The sequence below is a fragment of the Hyalella azteca genome, unplaced genomic scaffold (assembly GCF_000764305.2).
Source record: "Hyalella azteca isolate HAZT.00-mixed unplaced genomic scaffold, Hazt_2.0.2 contig1885, whole genome shotgun sequence".
Lineage (NCBI taxonomy): Eukaryota > Metazoa > Arthropoda > Malacostraca > Amphipoda > Hyalellidae > Hyalella > Hyalella azteca.
The window spans coordinates 253812-272260 of record NW_025932180.1 but is presented as its reverse complement, the minus strand read 5'-3'; the positions used below and the strand labels follow the sequence as shown (position 1 = coordinate 272260).

The following is an 18449-nucleotide window of genomic DNA, read 5'->3' as shown; positions in this document are numbered from 1 at the left end:
TGTGTTCAGTCTGAGATTATTGTATTATGACCAGTAAATTTTTGCAAATTCTATGGTATAATATATTTAAGTCTCCTATCGTTTGATCGTATTCACAAGCAGATGTCGTTTGTGTTCAGTCTGAGATTATAGTAATATGCTCTATAAATTTGTATATTCGGAATGAAGCAAATATGGTAGACAATTTAATCTTTTTTCCATTCCACATGTTTAACGCCATGCCCAAGTCTATGTACGATTAGCGGGACGCATGTTGATTTATGTGTTAAGGTACGAGTATGAATACTGCTACGTATTTCGAAATTAAAATATTACTTATGGATTCCTTCTTCGCCCTCTCAGGACCTGCCAGCACCCGGTCGGGGCTCGCCGTCTGCAGACGACATCATGACAGCATTACCACCAGCCACGACCGAACACGACGAAGATCTGTCGGAGTACAAGTTCCAGAAATACGCTGCGACTTACTTCCAGGGCAACGTCAATCACCAGTACTCGAGAAAACAGCTCAAACTGCCTCTGCTTAACTTGCAGACTCAGGGCGATCAGTTGGTAAAAAATTATTATACTTCAAATTTGTCATTATGAATTCTTGTGAAATATGCTATCGTTCTGTGCTTGACTGAATCTACATTCTACACAGAGAAGAAGCACTTCGGAAAATCGACCAAATCTTGTTTAAAATCCGATACCGTTTGGAATTTTTGTGGCACAATTTTATACTCTGTTTATTTTCATCATTGAATTATGTAAATTAGCATTAAAAGGATTATTCATCATCATGCAACTTTTAAGGCGGCGATGGCTCTATGGATTACCATCCTGCGCTTCATGGGTGACATGGCGGAACCCAAGTACCACATGATGGACAGAGACACCACGTCCGTCATGTCGAAAGTTTCTGCGACACTCGGAAGAAATTTCATCAAGAGTAAAGAATTTCAGGAAGCCCAGATGATGGGCATTGACCCAATAAGCGAAGTAAGAATTGGGGGAGCAGTACACCATGTTAAATGATACAAATTCCGCGTTTCGAGCGAAGCAAAATCATTGCCCCTTTATCGACCTTTTTCAATTACAAATTTTTTCAATTCATACATGATTCCCAGCAAAGTTGTAAGTTATTAATTATGATTTTTGTCTCAGAAGAACCGTTCAATTCGTCGGAAGCTTGTCTCGCTGACGTTAAAGCGGAAGAACAAGTTGGGCGACGATGTGCGACGACGTCTGCAGGATGATGATTACTCAGCAGAAAGCTACTCGTCTTGGCTGGAGTCACGTCCCACGTCCAACTTGGAGAAGCTTCACTTCATCATCGGTCACGGCATTCTCAGAGCCGAACTCAGGTAACAATAACAGCTACTCGTATCTTGTTCAAGTTTATGTTGACAGAGGTATTAAAATAAGCGCAAAAATGGTAGACCATGCAGTTATTTGTTTAAACTGTAAATTTTCAATTTTTTAGGAAATATTTCCTCAGTATTCATTTCATGAATGGAACTTTGCGATTTTTTTGGCAAATTGGTGTACGTAGTTTATGATTGCTATTTCTGAATGAACAGGAACGAGATCTACTGCCAAATCTGCAAGCAGCTCAGCTCAAACCCATCAAAGTCGTCCCACGCCAGAGGCTGGATTCTCTTGTCTTTGTGTGTTGGTTGCTTTGCGCCGTCCGAAGACTTCGTAAAATATTTGCTCAACTTCATCCGCGAAGGCCCCCCGGGGTATGCCCCCTACTGCGAAGAGCGTCTCAAGAGGACCTTTGCAAATGGCACCAGAAACCAACCACCAAGCTGGCTCGAGCTCCAGGTGCGAGTAGTTGCTATTGGTTGAACCACATGAAAGAATTGATATAAAATTGTAGTGTAAAATTGTCTAAGTTTGAACATAAATGAGTAAATAGTTTTTGGTATCACTATTTTTCAAATTTCCGTCACCCATTTGTATTAGCACCGAATAAGATAAATAATTTATTGTCAGGCAACTAAATCGAAGAAGCCGTTGATGTTGCCCATCACGTTCATGGATGGCACCACAAAGACGCTTTACGCGGATTCTGCCACCACCGCCAGGGAGCTCTGCAATCAACTGGCCGACAAAATATCCCTCCGTGACCAGTTCGGCTTCTCTCTATACATCGCTCTCTTTGATAAGGTGTCTGCATCCATAATATTTCTAAGATTCGAAGTCAATTCCATTTTTAGCTGAATATAGATTACTTTCTTTGCACTGGAATGCAAATTTACATGTGTAATGATAGGAACGCCTTAACTTCTCTCAATGCACAACTTGTTAGACAAAGAAACGATTTAAAGATTTGGGTAGTTTGAAATAGATTCCCTTAATCTGTGAACTTAAGTTCTCTCTAACTTTCATTCAATCAATATAATATTTCTTTTCGTTTCTGGTAGATTTGATACATAAGGATCAACATACACTTAGAAGAAAATAAAAAATTTATTCGAATTTTCATTCGAATTACTGTTTGTCAGGTGTCATCTCTGGGTAGCGGTGGCGACCACGTGATGGACGCCATCAGCCAGTGCGAGCAGTACGCCAAGGAGCAAGGAGCTCAGGAGAGGAACGCTCCTTGGCGGCTCTTCTTCAGGAAGGAAATCTTCGCGCCTTGGCACGACCCTACCGAGGATCACGTCGCCACCAACCTCATATATCAACAGGTTATTCTTTCATGAAAACAAGCAGTTATTCATTCAGCACTTACTAATACGAATGTCAAGTAAAAAAAATTATGAAGGTTGACGCCGAGTAATTTGGTCTTAGTTCGATCACTTCAGCGACTAAGATTTTTCACATAGGTCGAATATTTAAACCTGGACGTTTAGGACAAATGCGAATACATGTTTCTCTTTAAGAATGAATTGTAATAGCCTCATACATCTGGTGAAAGCTATATAGCAGAAAATCACATAAGAAGAGTATCTGAGTAAAGATTCCAACGAACATTATTTCCTCTCATAAAAACAATCAAGGCTACTCCTGAATCAAACTTAGACAATAAAACATTTCAGAACTGTCAAATATTTTGACCATGATCGAACGCACAGTTTTCAAGGGCCTTTTCTCCGAATAAATTTATTCCATAACTCGTGCTAATTAAAGAATAAATACATACAATTGCGTGTTTAGAGTGCACGACACACACGATTGTGATTATGGCTATTCATCCCCAGGTTGTACGGGGTGTCAAGTTTGGCGAGTATCGCTGTGAACGCGACGAGGATCTGGCGATGATTGCTGCCCAGCAATACTACATCGAGTTCAACACCGACCTCAACCAAGAGAGGCTACTGGCAAACCTCACCGGCTACATCCCTGACTACTGCGTCTCGGGCGGCGAAAATGCCATAGACAAGTTAGTGGTCGCTGGTCTACTCGATCATAACTTATACTTGATCGTAATTAAAAAAAATACTAAGCCTTTGAAATTGTTTTGATTAGTTTTGAGAAGGCTTTAGTCGATTTTTTTGAGGTCATAAACTTTAACAACATAAGGATGGATAATATCCCAAAGTAGAATAATAAATATCGCACAATTGGGATCTTCTATAACTGATCTTCGTTTTCGTGTTCTTTTGCTGCATCACCTCGCCTGAGGCCCTTTTCTGGATTTGTTTTCTCAGCGGGAACCAACCGGTAGCGAATTTGTATTATTTTGGGAAAATAATTCATTTTTCAATGACCCATTTGAATTTCATGTTCGTCCTAAGTTTTGAGTTTATGAAAATTTTGAGATATTTCTGAACGTGTATATTTCTTAACCAAATAACATTCAATTGGCTGTCCGTGTATCTACCTAAACTACTGTCGCACGCGACGCATTGTCATATAAAATATCTATTCCAATTTCTAGAACTGAACCATGGGTTCAGTTTTAAATTATAATCAACATATTCAGCACCTTTATGCGTTTGTAGGTGGGCGGGTTTGACTGTAACCGCCTTCAGGAAGTCATATTACGTCAAGGAGAAAGTGCCTGCCCTCAAAGTCAAGGAAGACGTCGTGAGTTACGCCAAGTTCAAATGGCCTCTTCTCTTCTCAAGATTTTACGAAGCTTTTAGGTGAGTGGACTTGTTTAGACTATAAGTTAAATTTTTAATTTTACTTTTCGATGCAAATGAAATCCGTTCATCGAAATTTATTTTTTGGTTGTCACTATCGAAAATCACTAAATTTGATTAGTTAATTAATTGATTTAAAATAGAATTATCGGTAATTTCCCCTGAACAGGTATTCTGGACCAAACCTACCGAAGAATGACGTTATCATCGCAGTTAATTGGACCGGTGTTTACGTCGTGGATGATCAGGAGCAGGTCTGATGTAGTTCTATTAGCCTATGTGAATAGTTTTTCCTCTTACTCGACTTGATCATCTAATTATGGTAATGGCTGCTGCTCCTATGCTATAGCGTAGTATTCGCTTTAAATTCGCTCGAAATAATGCAAGAGTTTCAACTCTCACTATTCTGATTTATTTACTCGCACCGAAAATGATGAAATGATTTGGAATTTGACTCCCTTTTTTGGAATATTATATCTTCGGAAACTTTTGGCTTTCCTTTCTTCAACTCATCTTTTCCTGACAGTGAGTGCATCTCTTTCAATGCAGGTGCTCCTGGAGTTATCTTTCCCCGAGATCACGATGGTAAGCTGCAGCAAGACGGAAAAAGTCTACACGCAGACTTTCACAGTCAGCACCGTCAGAGGCGAGGAGTTCACCTTCCAGTCACCGAATAGCGAAGATGTGAGGGATCTCGTTGTCTACTTCTTAGAGGGATTGAAGAAACGATCCAAATTCGTAATTGCTCTTCAAGACTACAATGCTCCAAGTAAGCGACCGGATAACGGCATAAGAACTGAATTGAAGATAAGCGGCATAAGAATTGAATTGAAGATAGTGAAATAGGGATTGAATTAAAATTTGAATTGTTTCAGAAGGCTTTGCGTGCTTGGAACAACACGCGCATTTATGCAAGTAGCAAGTATTGCTTTCATTCTGATTTCGATGAAGATTACAAGCATTCCTTTCGTTTCTCACTCCCATAGGCGAGTCTGCTTCGTTCCTGTCGTTCTTGAAAGGCGATCTAATCCTCCTCGAGGAAGACTCGACCGGTGAAACAGTCCAGAGTTCTGGCTGGTGTGTGGGGCGGTCCGAGAGAACCAAAGAAAGAGGAGACTTCCCTGCAGAAATGGTGTACGTTCTGCCAGCCGTCACCAAGCCTCCGCAAGACATTTTGGTGAGTACTTCAAATATTAGCTGCTAGATCTCATATATGTCGATATCAGTCCAAAATCCTTGCTAATTCCTCCTTACAGTTAAATTAGTTATGTAATGAGGCAATATTAGTTTACTGTTTAATTGCAAGTCTCACGGATTTATGCGCATGCGTGAGATATCCTTTCCTTTGAGAATCCTACAACGATTCTTCAGTTGCCGCTGGCCGCTGAAGGTAAGTATTTATAGTCTAATTGTATTATATCCAATTTCACCAAATGCACTCAGGTTTTGATTATGTATGCTTTACTGACGCTGATAAAACTGCAAGCCAGTATTTTAAACTGTTGAAATTAATTAGCCAGTATTAATTGCGAGCTTCATGGAATTAGGTCCTTGGGCATCATATGTTACGATGAACAAATTGTGATAAATCCAGCCCAGCTATCATTTATCAGTATAACAAAGCTATTGACTTGAACATATGAATGATTTCTGCGCGTAATAAAAAAATGACAATTACCTAATGATTCCCCTGATGCGACTCCCCCATCTAAAATTCCTTTTCGGCAAGATTTTAAATCACGTCAGAGGGCGTGGAGAAAAATTTATTTGATATGAGTTCTCAATCATTGTGGACGTCAAATTTGAAAACGTATTGATATAAATTGTTATAAAACTTTTCAGTTTCTGATGAAACTTCAACTTTATGAAAATCTGATGCCTCTCAATTTTTGAAACAACTTTTCTTCTTTTGCATGCTGGACCATAAGCATCTTTTCACACGTAATCATTCGACCAGTATATTTGCATTCATTTCTAAAAAAATCGTGACGAAGGTGCCTTACTTGTAACAATTGTGTCGAGCCTTTGAGCACAAATTTCTCGAAGGAAAATTTACACACATTCGTCAATAAATTATTTGGGTTGCCATTAGCAATTATTTACGTGCACCCATTAAATTATTAGAATATTTCCCATTTTCTTGGGAGTGTAAGTCAACTAGACCACAAAAAGAGGTTCATAGTAAGAATAAGCGAAGTTAGTAAATTATTAAATACTGATGTGGATTTGAGGGCGATCTCAATCGCTTTCTTTCCAACAAACCACAACTTCTGTCGGAACGTTATTTCAAATTTAGATTTACTTGGTTGCAAACAACTTAGTTTCACTCACGTAGCCTCACGTTGATCTTTCATTCACTACAGAAACCACTATAAGACGAGGCGTAGCGTAGCAAAAAGGGTAAAAAATATATTTCATAAACTATCACGCCCCGGAAAATGCTCACTCTTTCTTCGGGCAATAAGCTCTCCCAGGGATCGGGGTTGGCTGATTTGACAATTTGAAAAACTCCATCAACTCACAAAAAGGCCCCAAACGCCTTTTAATTTAATATTGTGAAATAAGTTTTAAAATCTATGGAACTAAAAAAAATTCTGCACGAGAGTTCAATTTTTAGACAAAAAATTAAATAAAATTACTTCAGGCTTTATAGATATACATATACTCGCAGATTAGAAAAGGCGAATTCACAAACATAATTATTATCAAAAAACTTACGACTGAAAGTTATCGCATTTGCATTTCCTAACTTCGTAATGATTTGATTGTTCTCAAACTAGCAATTTTGGTGAGAAATTCAAAACATTGTATTCACCTCACGCAAATCTCGCGACCCCGAAGATTTATTCGCGGCTTTTTGAGTGGATATTCCCTGGTCTGGACGTCCGTTTGGGCATCATTACATTGATATATACGATACGTAATCTATTAATCATGTCAGCGGATGTTCGATTCATGAAACTTTAAAAGAAGTATAAAAATCAGCTATTATTAGCAAAATCGATGCTAAATTCAGTCGCTTTTCAGAAGAGTAAACGAAAAAGTCATGCACTGCACTAGTGCGAAAAATGTGCATGATTTCAGTTTAATTGGAGGAACTGGATCACAAAAAGTGTTGCTATCCGGACAGGTACGAGTTTTTATATCGACACATGTCTAGATTTCAATTCAATTATTCCGAGTCGCGTAACAAATTGAATTGAAATTTCGAGTCGGAAAACACATTACCAGTTCAAAAACTAAAACGCACAAATTTTCAGCAAAAAGGCCCTAAAACTAACAAAACGGCTACTGATATTCTAGCTAGCAAGTCATATGAAAAATGATCTAAATTGCCGAACGTGGCCCGGAAACGACTAACCTGGCAAACCTGCCGGTGATGTCTTTAGTGTTTTTGCTTGTAACAAATGATGCTTGATCTCCAATAATTGATACCCATGCAGTGTCTTCCTTCCTCGGTCTTTCTTGTCAGTCGTTGCTTATCGCCACTGCGACGCAACAGCCTGAGTGCAGCGTGTGCCGCAATTAAATCGTTGTCTCTCTAAGGGTTACGCTTGCACAACGTCTCATTGGTTCTTGAGGATGAATTGGTGTCACTGCACGATAATCGGATCCGGCGCTTCGGTGAAAGTTCAAGTGAAGTAGTTATTGAAGAAACCTCGTTGCGCATCCCATGTTCTTACTCTTGTGTCGGCGTGGGTGGCGTCAGTATACGGCAAAATATCAACCCGGCAGCTAGCATTTGTCAGCGTCAGACAAATGATTTTTTTTATTTCTAAAACGCGTAAGCGGTGGAAAGGCTGTCTTCATTTTTTTCGTCATCATATCCATTGTTTTCGGTGTATATGAATACTATTAAGAATAAATATCGGTCATTCGCACAGTTTAAAACTGCCTATAGACCGCACCAGGTCATTAATTAAAGAAGGTCTGTCTCTCTGCATTATGAATACGATTCATTTGCTCCATTGCAGACGAGTTGATGGTAGACTGAAGCAGCAATAGACTTGTGTGTTTTTAAGGACCTGAAGTAGCAAGCGCTGCAGCATTTATAATTTTGTTTGTAGGAAGCATTTCTCATCCCAGTAATTGGCTTCTGGTCGCATATAAATGCGCACTTGTCAAAAAACCAAAACACGAACACATTTTGGGCCAGTTAACTTAGAACAATTAAAATAGAACTCTTCCACTTTTAAGGAATATTATTCTTTGCCGGTTGCATTCGCAGGAGATTTTAAAGACCTCTGCGAATTTTTGCAAAGCTATCGACTAGATACTCCCTCACAGATTCCGTTTACGTTTTTGTTGAGTGTAAATACAACACCTGTATCAGTTTAGCGATGTCTGATGTTGTTACACCGCGACTTTCTGTTTAGGCATTCAGTCGCGCTCTGGTGACGCGAGTAGCTTTCGTGCGTCATAAACGGTTCCTAGTGCGCACTTACTGCGTTTCTATTAACTTATTCGAGCGACACCACGAATTCTAGAGATAAATCTCTTTTCTTTTGTGGCACAGAAGCTGTTTGTTTTCCCTACTTATAGAAACGTAAGAGTCAATTAAATAGACCAATGATTATATGTGTAGGTGAGAACATGAAATAAATTCGCTCGTGAGAGCCTTCAACGCGCTAAAAGCACGCATAAATGACGGCCCAAGACACGCTCTTTGCACTGACTTAATGTGGCTTTCAGTCACGAACTCATTTAGCTTATCAAGTTAGCTTTCGACGCGTTTCTCTACTCATGTTCGTTTGTAAATGGAAATGGTCTCGTATTATATTTACGGTCACTGACTATTCTGACCTTCATTTTGGACTTCATTTTTTCAACAGTTTCTGTTTTTTTTTTCAGTTCAACAGTTTCTTGACAAATGGGTGTATGTATGGTGCATAAACAGTTTAGATGGGACTTACATCTTATAACGCCTCTGCGAACAGCTATATTTTCAATGCTTTTTAAACACTAGTTCTTGTCATATTCACTTTTTAAAAATATTTATTTACATTATTTATTTTAATGGGGCTTTTAATTATTGCGGCGTGTCGCTCGCCGAGAACAATCATATGCTAGATTACTTGTTTAACAAATGCAAAAAGGTATTTGAATCTGCAAAGTCATGGGACTGGAAGTTTATTTTCTATTTGTGAAGACATAAAATGGATATTAGACGATCCGATCCAGAATGGATCATCTGATCTTCCCACACACACGGTAATTTTCTGTGCGCTGTCTTGTGATTTATGATTTTCTGCGAGTTTATGGAGCCGATCACAGTAAATTGAGCGTGAAGAAAGTTTGATCGGAATGCCAGTCACGTACAGAGCTCGGTCGACGATCTTATCCGTAAATTATCGCTCAAAATATGGCGGTGCTTCCAATTAAATTTGTTGGCACATCGCTGTCGATAGAAAATTGTTTTTATAAGATATGTCTGTCTATTCTCATTTTCTTCTTCATCATTTTACAATTTTAATATTTTATTTCAATTGGTGTATTTGAATGAATATATCATGGAGAAATATTACTGCTGTGTTTTTGTAGATAAAAAATTTGCTTTTCGTAAACAGAATTTTTCATATTTTCCAGGTTCTTCTCTCAAACTGCATTGTATTATAGAAGTACCTAACTCAAAACATTCTTTAGTGCCAATTATTTACATATAATTTTTAATATGCTTTTAATATTTTCATTAATATTTTTCATATTGATTAAATTATTTTATTTTACGGTTGCTATAATATTTTTAATTTTTGTTAAGCGTTGTATTCGTACCATATATCTATATTGGATATTTATTTGTACAGGTAATAATAATTCTCATTGCGCTAATCTCGATACTTCCCCAGAATTAATCTTTTTTCGTCATATCGTTTTCCATGATTTAAGAGCACACAAGCGTAGCGTAGATTTGTCAAAACAGTTCATGTGAATCGAAGTTTGACGAAATTCCCAGCGATGCAAGGTTCGCGAATAGCAAAGGTAAAAAGTAACTTTTTGTGTCTTTGTTTTCGAATATCAGAGCACTCTGCTCCTCTATAGCGTTTGCCCAGAGACCAGAAAGTATTTGAGACCAGAAAATCTGAGCATATTTGTAGTATTTTTGGGACCTTTCACTGCCGCCATGGGCGTTCACTTTGACCGCGACATTGATTTATTCTGGCGCAAAAACCACATTGCGCAAAGTTAATCTCTCGATTTTATTTCTATGAAAAGCAAATTTCAGTCTTATTCCAGTAATTCATCAAGAAACAAATTTTAGTTCAATAATAAAGTATGACTCGAGCCACCTTAGTATGACTCGAGCCACCTTTTTTAATAATTGTGTTATTAATTTTTAAAGCTTCGGGTGTGAAGAAAAAAACAGACTTTCCCGCGCGAGTACGATCAGTTTTTGATAAAGCCTCTGTGCTTGATTTTCATTTTTATTTGCTATTTGTATTTTCCGCATCAATCAAATTTGTTGTTCAAGGCAGTGAATAGGTTTACGGTAATTTAAAATGATGTTAAAAGTTTTTCTCGAATATTGGGATATATTTAGAGGGAAAATAATGACATATAACGTTGCTGTAAAATATTTTTGCTAATTTCGAAGAAGAATTTCAATGTACATTATGGTTGCATTTAGATATACGTACAGTACGTGCATTTTAAGCTATGTTATACGAGTTGGATATTGAATCGAATGTCTGAACCACAGTACTTAAGTGAATGCATGCATGCATCTTGATTAAAACGTTTTTAGTATAAACAATAACTTCGAAGCTATTTAGTTAATTTTTGACATTATTTATTGCTCCTTTATGCATAAACTTGATATGCTATGGTAATTTTACCCATATTTGTTTCCGTGATACGGAAAATTTAATTTAAATACAGTATTATCTATAGATTACTACTAAACATCATTTAAAGCTTTGATTTTCGAGACAAGAACAAATCCCATTGAATAAATGATTTGTTTCTATAGTCGACACCCTCGCACCAATTCGCAGTACGCGTTCGAAAAAATCATTTTATGCCTTCAACCGTTGCGTCACTGTTGCGTAATTCTCTCTCTATGACGTCTTCAGATAATTCATTGAAGGAAAGTTCGTATCTACGAGTCTTTTAACTAAACATAAGGATACTCTGGCGGTATCGTGGATGCTGCACCGTAGCACGCATACCAGTATGGTGAGCTCATGTATCGTGACTGAATGGCGTGCCTCTCTCGGATCTTTGGCTCGTTGCGTGCAAGTCAAGGTAGTGGCTGCGGCAGTTGATACTCTCACTATACATGGGCCTCTCTCTCTCTACATTTCAGTGTCGGTTCTTCTTTGATTGCGTTTTGTGAGCGTGAAAATAAAGTTTACGCAAAATCCATTTATTATTTCTTGTGTTGAAATTTATATTGATGCGTTTTCGAAATTTGTTTCGCAGAGTAGTTCTCTTAACGCTTCACTAAAATTGAAAATTATGATTCCCTTATTTTTCCATTTCCTCCGTTGAAGTTAGATTTTTCCGTTTTCATCTTTCAAGGTTTGCAGACGTACAGCTGCACTGTCATTCCTTTTCCTGTTTCTCAATGGCGAGACGTTGTTTAGGGGGGCGAGATGTTATCGCAGTGGAGAGAAAGTTGCCCAGTAAAAGTGAACTCAGTCCGAATTCTCGTATCATTCACATTTTTCAACTATACAAGAATGTTTAAATTACTTTACTATATATTTATAAACACCTTATTCTGAAATTTTTTCGGAGTAAAATTGAACCAAATTGGTATTTTCTCAATTGTAAAATTTGATTTGATGATAAAATTCGATTTGAATTATAACGATTTCGCAAGAACCGATTATACTATACTGTCGTGTTAGTTTTCACAATTATCCGACGTTAATTTCTCAAAGCTGTATTATTATTAAGTTTTAAGTACTATTAAGTATTATTTTCCATCAGCGCAGTTGTTTTTTTTCATTTTAGATCTAGAGTTACGGTACTACCATTGAAAGACGAACTTCCTTGGCATGAGATCAGGGATAGCTTAAAAGCTACGCATAAATGCACATTCTTACCATTTTTTACTCGGTCTGCTTACTCTCACCACCATTATTACTTCTGAATCAACATTATTAAATAAAATACGACATGAAGATGAATTTTTCCAATCGAATTTTCATCAATGATAATCATTATCAATTATAGTCATAATCTGTTTTGCTCTAAATCGTGCTAATGATCTGTTGTTTCCCTGACCTTTTGTAGAGGAAGGCGCATGCATTATATTTGAATGCCTGCTGACCAGTCCGCTCTGAGGGCTCTCTGGTGTCGCAAGCCTCGAGTGTTTCAGTTGGCCGCCAATTACTCATTTGCTGAATTTCTTCAACTGATCAGCAATATGCGGACTAACTCAATGCAATGGAATTAAAATTTAGCTATAAATCACAGCAGAATGCGCAAAGTTATTTGTGTGTGCATGTTTACTACTCTGCGTTACATTATATAATTTGGCAAATACACATAGATTTTTTGATGACGAATATTTTCTATTTACATGCTGGATACGACCCTCTTGATACATGAATTCGTGCGAGACTTCGCTCAAAATGTTAAATATTCCTGCTTGTGAATGCGGCTATTGGTAAATTGGACGATTTTTCCGATGAAACATCAAGCAGTACTTGGCTCCGCGATAAACACCCTTGAACTTACTGATCCCGAGATGGTCTTGAAAATATTTGGGTCTTATTCCTCATTGCTGATGGATTCTATTGTTGTTACTTCCTTCTTTGCGGATTTTTTGTAGCTTCAGATGTGACCTTTATGTTATAAGTCAAACTTATATCGTTGCTCACATTCTCTACATGTCGTTCTGATGCGAATTTAAGCTTTAGAGGCAACGTGGAAAAATTCTTTCATTATTTCTTCATATTCAATCGAAATCAACGTATATCGATTATTTTTATACTTTCATGTGCGCTCGAATGTATATCGAGCATAAAGCTGGGTTCTTGCATCTCAGTCAGACAAGAATTATGTGATTATAACGTTCAACAAGCGCTCTCAACTCATATTTTTGACTTGTGAGGATGCTTAACTCACTTTTGCTTAAAAATTATACGTAATAAAAGACTACATTTGAGATCCACCAAAGGTTGCGAAGATTACATTCAAATGGACAATCTTCTGGGATAAAACTCAAGAGTCATGAGGAAAAACTACGAGAAAGCAATGGACGCATTTTCCATTCCTACCGCCCCATTTTCTTTAAAGGACTTTGTAGAGTTGTACTTAAACTGGTCCTGAGCGTAGGAATTTTCTTTCCATGCATGCTTGGCATGTGGCATACCCTTTCTTGAGCATGACAAGGGTTCCATGACCTCTTGGGTGCTGCTCAGAGGTTACTGTGAGGTCGGCAGCTCGCCTCCTCGGTATTGAAGGGCTGGCACGACTCCGTGTGTCAAAAGCTGCAAGGCAGACCTGCTGGGCAGAGTTACTGGTATCTAATGAACGTTACTCTTGCGTGAGCTGCTGACTCCCTTCATTGTCGCAACGCAGTGCTTCATACGGGCGGTCGTCATGTCAATTTATTTTACTCGCTTATACTTTTGTATGAACGTTGATATATTTGATGGCTTACGCGATGAAGATTGTTTTGGTTATCTAACTTTAGTTCTAGTTTTGTGTGATTTTGCCAATATTCAGCAGTGCCATTGTTTTTTCATGACTATTCTGAATCGTCCATGTTTAATCAAATTTTCAGTCAATGTCATTTGTACTCATATTCATCAACAAATAATTCCAACCCAAGTAAAAATGTTTCTCAACTGGTGTTAGCATCGCGAAAAGAAATTGTTAACAGCTAGGGTTTTACCCAAGTGTATAAATATTAATATTTATGTGATTGCGCTGTTATCTTAGACCACCATCACTTAGGTCGGCCACCATCAGAGGCGTTAAGGTCGGGGCCCTGATCATTGACATGAAACCATTCCCTGTTTTTAATAAATAAAATCAATTCCTTTTTTTTGTTGGAATGGTGAGTGTGGGAGGCCTTTAAAAAAAATCTTAGAGAAATTCATTTGATGATTATAGAACAAATGGAATTTTTTAAATTTATGTCATCCACGGGAATTTGGACTAAGCAATATTACAGGTATTTCTGAAAGTATTGATTTTTTAGAGGACTAATAATTGTCATAGTAATTTTGTGACTATATATGCTATATATTGAGGAAGATGGAGCTAAATTCGTGGCATGGAGGCAAATATTGGGTGCTAGTGTCTCGAATTATCCTTCCTGCATTAAATCACATTAGCAGAATGACGTTAGATTATCAGTGTCGTATCCTGCACTGTAATCAGAGCATGACTTGCTCTTATTATGGTTTGATTTGCACCTCCGCGTCACATTTAGACGACGAGAGTCTCGAGCTACTGAGACAAATGAGAGCCGTGCAGCCTGTCACCGTAGCCAGGAGGGCTCCTGACGGTCTTTAAAAATTGCATGGCTAGGAGCAACCATTTTTTTGATAAGAGTTACGTCGGGATGTCCCAGTGTCGGGGCTTTGCTTCAGAGTACATTTATTACTTCAATTTTCAGGAAGCAGAGATGCTGTACGTTACATTTTTTCTAACCATGAATTGGTTAGAATTGGAAGAGCCTGCGCCGTCCAAAAAATTTGGTTGAATAAATTGAGTTTATTTGATCAAGTGTGTTTCCTTGAAAACTTGATTTCCTTGTAACTCAAAAACTTACACTCTCGTGACTCGTCAGCTTGCAAATCTAGCTAACCTTGTTGTATTTTCAGTTATTTTTTAAGCCGTTCTTAGACATTTTAGACGATGGTAACTAGTCGAATGGACTCTTCAGTTCCGCATGTGTTAAAAAATAAAACTCTCATTTTATTTTATAATTAATTAATCTTAACGCGATTTTTATGACCACGAGTGTCAAATGTCACTGCGCGGTGATGTAATCCATAAATTTGCATTATTTTCAAGTAAAATAATTAAAACATTTTTCACTAGACATGCACCGCCATAATTTGATCATGCATGGCCAGATTTTATTCAGGAGTTAGTCGTGAAATACCGACGTTTTAATTAAGTGATCATAATTCTATAGATTTTATGGTGTTTCTTTCAGAAGTAGACTAAATTTTATTCAGACTAAATTTGTAGTATGCCGAAATAGTTCACTGTTCCTAATGCCGTCTCTTAATTATAGAGCACCCAAGTAAGCGCTCGAGTGCTTCACGCCTTCCGTCGCTGAGTTTATTTCAACCAAGACGCAACTCAAGCGACCGTCACTGATCGATCGACGTGCGATCCACCCTCCTTTGATAAAGGCGAACGATTTGTTGCCTTCAATGATGCTTCTCAAAAGTCATCTCATCCTAGAAATTTCAGTAATGAATCGCATTTCCGATGTTTTTAATTTACAGCGGCGTTTACCATCAACCTTAAGATTAATACTCTAAATATAAACTCAGGATAATTTGTGCCCGGAATCTTTGCAAGAATTGGATTAATAATTAGAGAAATTTGCCTAACGTTATTTTATTCTTACGTTTAGTCACGACATAAAACATTGCGATATGATATTGTAATCAAACTGTGCAATTTTAGTAGACTAGAAAGTGCCTCTTATAACGTAAAAATAAGTTATTTATGCACCGGTATGAAGTAGCTCTATGAATCTTACTATCTCGTATGCCATTGAACCTTTCGCTTTGTACTTCGTGTTTGCTGGATCTTCCCTTTTTTCAAACGATCCTAAGGTCCGTCAAAAAAATATGCTTAGTCATTCCAGAAACACATGCGTCCCGTTGGTAGAACCGTCCCTGAGCAATAGTCGTTCACAACGCATGTTGATATCATTACACAGCCTTCATTGCACTGCGCACAAATGCAGCGTCGGCATGACAACTGGCGATGGTGTTAACGATTTTCCCTTGATTAGATAGAGGTTTACCTCACAGAAATTGTTTTTGAACATACAGTCTATGTTGAATAGCATCTTCAAAAATGCAAGGACTTGTTACGGTTAGGTTCCAACATTCGAATTATTTACGAAAAATATGAATTTATTTTGGTTGTAAATACCAAAGAAGTTATAAGTCATACAAAAACTAATAAATCTTGGTTGTATTCTGCATCTTATTTTATAATTGAATGAAGCAAGCGTCAATAGTTTAGGAGTAACAATAAGTTGGCAAAGTACTAATTTTCTTATAAATTGAAGAATTTTCCTCTTTCCTTTCAAGCTGAACAGAATTAATGAAAAAATGGCTTCTAGAATATTTCATGATCATTTTCAGCGTAGAAAGGCGGTAACCTCACTGCTGCCTGGATGAAAGCCGGTAAATTGTTCGCAGCCTCCCCCCCTCCCTCCTGCCAGCACTCCAAGTCGATTCTTACCGCCAGTGCATCGGGAACTTTCGTGTTTGCTGGTTGTGCGCCGATGCTTCGGACTCGAGCAACTATACGGGACTTGGACCTAGATCATTTTTTCTTTACCAGGGCCCCGTTACGTTTTTGTTCGAACCGTGCCGACTGTTGAAGCTTTTTCAAAGGAGTTGTCGTATGGAGTCACGTTAACAAACCGAAAGAAATGATTTTTGAGCACCGAGTTCGAAAATTTTATTTAAAAGTTATCCCGGTCATAGGACTTTTTTCGGCGATCCTTGACTTTTAGTTTCTACTTATTGGTAGCTTACTGTAAGACAGTTGTAAGGCAGTTTAAATGTTTTAAACGTTCATTCTATCAATATACGTTTTAAATTTGAATAGAAATGATTATTTATAATAATTTAATTTTCTCTCGTGTCCTCGAATATTAACCATTCATTGTCAATGCACCCTGCCCTGTGTCTCGTCAATTATTGTTATCATCGAGGATGATCTGGTTGTCTGTTACCCTGCACGTTGAGTATTTCGTCGCGTTCACACTCCTAGGCTGACGCCGTAAATTCGTGAAATTGGTGGGCAATGCCAAAGCCTCGGCGGAGGTGATCATTTCAAGCATTTCTTTCTCCACGGTCGAATTTTTTTTGCTCAAAATCTGCAGCTTAGTATTAAAAATTTTTCATGGAGTAGCTAGTCTGAGCCAAAATTTTTTATAGTTTTAAAAATAATGATTTGCTGACGATAACGTGCAGTAACTCGAATCTCGCTCGACGCAAAGAAATAAGCGTTTTGTGGAAGCTGTTGTCGTATTAACTGCTAAAAAGTCCCGGTAATAGCTTGCAACCATTGTTGCGAATCAATTTTTTGTGCAGATAAATCTCCTTGTCATGGTTTTTATTCAATACTTGTACACACATTGACAATTTTACCAGTTTGATCTGATTTCCAGCATTGCTGAATGATGGAGGGCATTAGGGTCTGAACGTGACATCTACTCATTTATATAGTTCTGTTTTTTTTTCTACCTATATATATCGATACCTATGATCTCATAAAATTTTTAATTGAATTATGTTTTGAAGTTACCTGGATTGAACGAATGAGCTAGCACAAAAGCTAAGTATTCTTCATTGTACTAGTGCTGCTTTTATTTTAATTTTTTTAATCTTTTCGATCATGACAAAGTCGAGTATCGACAAAATTTACACTAAAAATTTCACCCTACTCTGTCACGAAGTCTAGCACCTATATATTTTTTTTGTGTGTGTTAAGCATAAATGAAAGTTGTGTTGTGCATACTGCATAGCTACCTCATTTTTGTTGTGTGCCATGCATACCTTAATTTTCCTAAATATCTTATTAGCGCCAATAAACTCGAGATATAAAAGAATAAGGAACTTTTCAGAACAAGTGAATGAAATCACTCTGAGGTAGCTAAGTGTAAGGTGTTTTTAATGAAGTCTAACGCATCGTGTAGATAATCGTAATGACGGCACCTGGAGCGTTTGAGCATCGAATGGCTGTCGAGCTTGAAGCGCTTTGAGTGTACCGTTGTCCGCTCTTCTGAGACCGGTTCAAGGGGCCCTACTGATCGGATGATCTGCATTCGGAAGTAGACGTCTACTTCGTATAATAAAACATTATAGTCTTCACTTCTGGGTGTAGGCTCTGTTTATCTCAAACTCAGTCAACTTATTTCGTCTCGCTCTTTTATATGAATGTAGAACAAGGCTTGGCCTCGAGCAAAGCGAAATGCAAGTCTTAATTTTACGGTAGCCATAATTAGACTACAAAATCTTCGGACAGTTTCTTTACAGTACCACTTATCTCCAACCCAGACGGTAGCAGTTTATCCCCTAGCTATTGTGGCCAGGGTAGCGGCCAAGGAATTGGTCCAGATTACTGCTGTTGCAGAAAAAGTTGTAGCGCGCGAGTGTGCAGTAGTCCGAATGGGAAGCGCCACCAGCAGGTCGCTCGGTGGCACCG

At 37.9% G+C, this 18449-nt stretch overlaps 1 protein-coding gene across 1 annotated transcript in view; it reads left to right on the top strand.

Moving 5' to 3' along the window:
- The first annotated feature begins 346 nt into the window (after positions 1 to 346).
- The window catches only part of LOC108676328 (myosin-VIIa), a 30166-nt gene continuing 12063 nt past the window's right edge, over positions 347 to 18449 (top strand). The window contains exons 1-11 of the mRNA XM_018164391.1: positions 347 to 552; positions 796 to 981; positions 1147 to 1346; positions 1563 to 1809; positions 1981 to 2154; positions 2493 to 2678; positions 3192 to 3373; positions 3936 to 4079; positions 4249 to 4333; positions 4629 to 4848; positions 5066 to 5256. Of these exons, the coding sequence (XP_018019880.1) occupies positions 388 to 552; positions 796 to 981; positions 1147 to 1346; positions 1563 to 1809; positions 1981 to 2154; positions 2493 to 2678; positions 3192 to 3373; positions 3936 to 4079; positions 4249 to 4333; positions 4629 to 4848; positions 5066 to 5256 (1980 nt within the window). The 5' untranslated portion in view covers positions 347 to 387. The remainder of the gene's footprint in view (positions 553 to 795; positions 982 to 1146; positions 1347 to 1562; positions 1810 to 1980; positions 2155 to 2492; positions 2679 to 3191; positions 3374 to 3935; positions 4080 to 4248; positions 4334 to 4628; positions 4849 to 5065; positions 5257 to 18449) is intronic.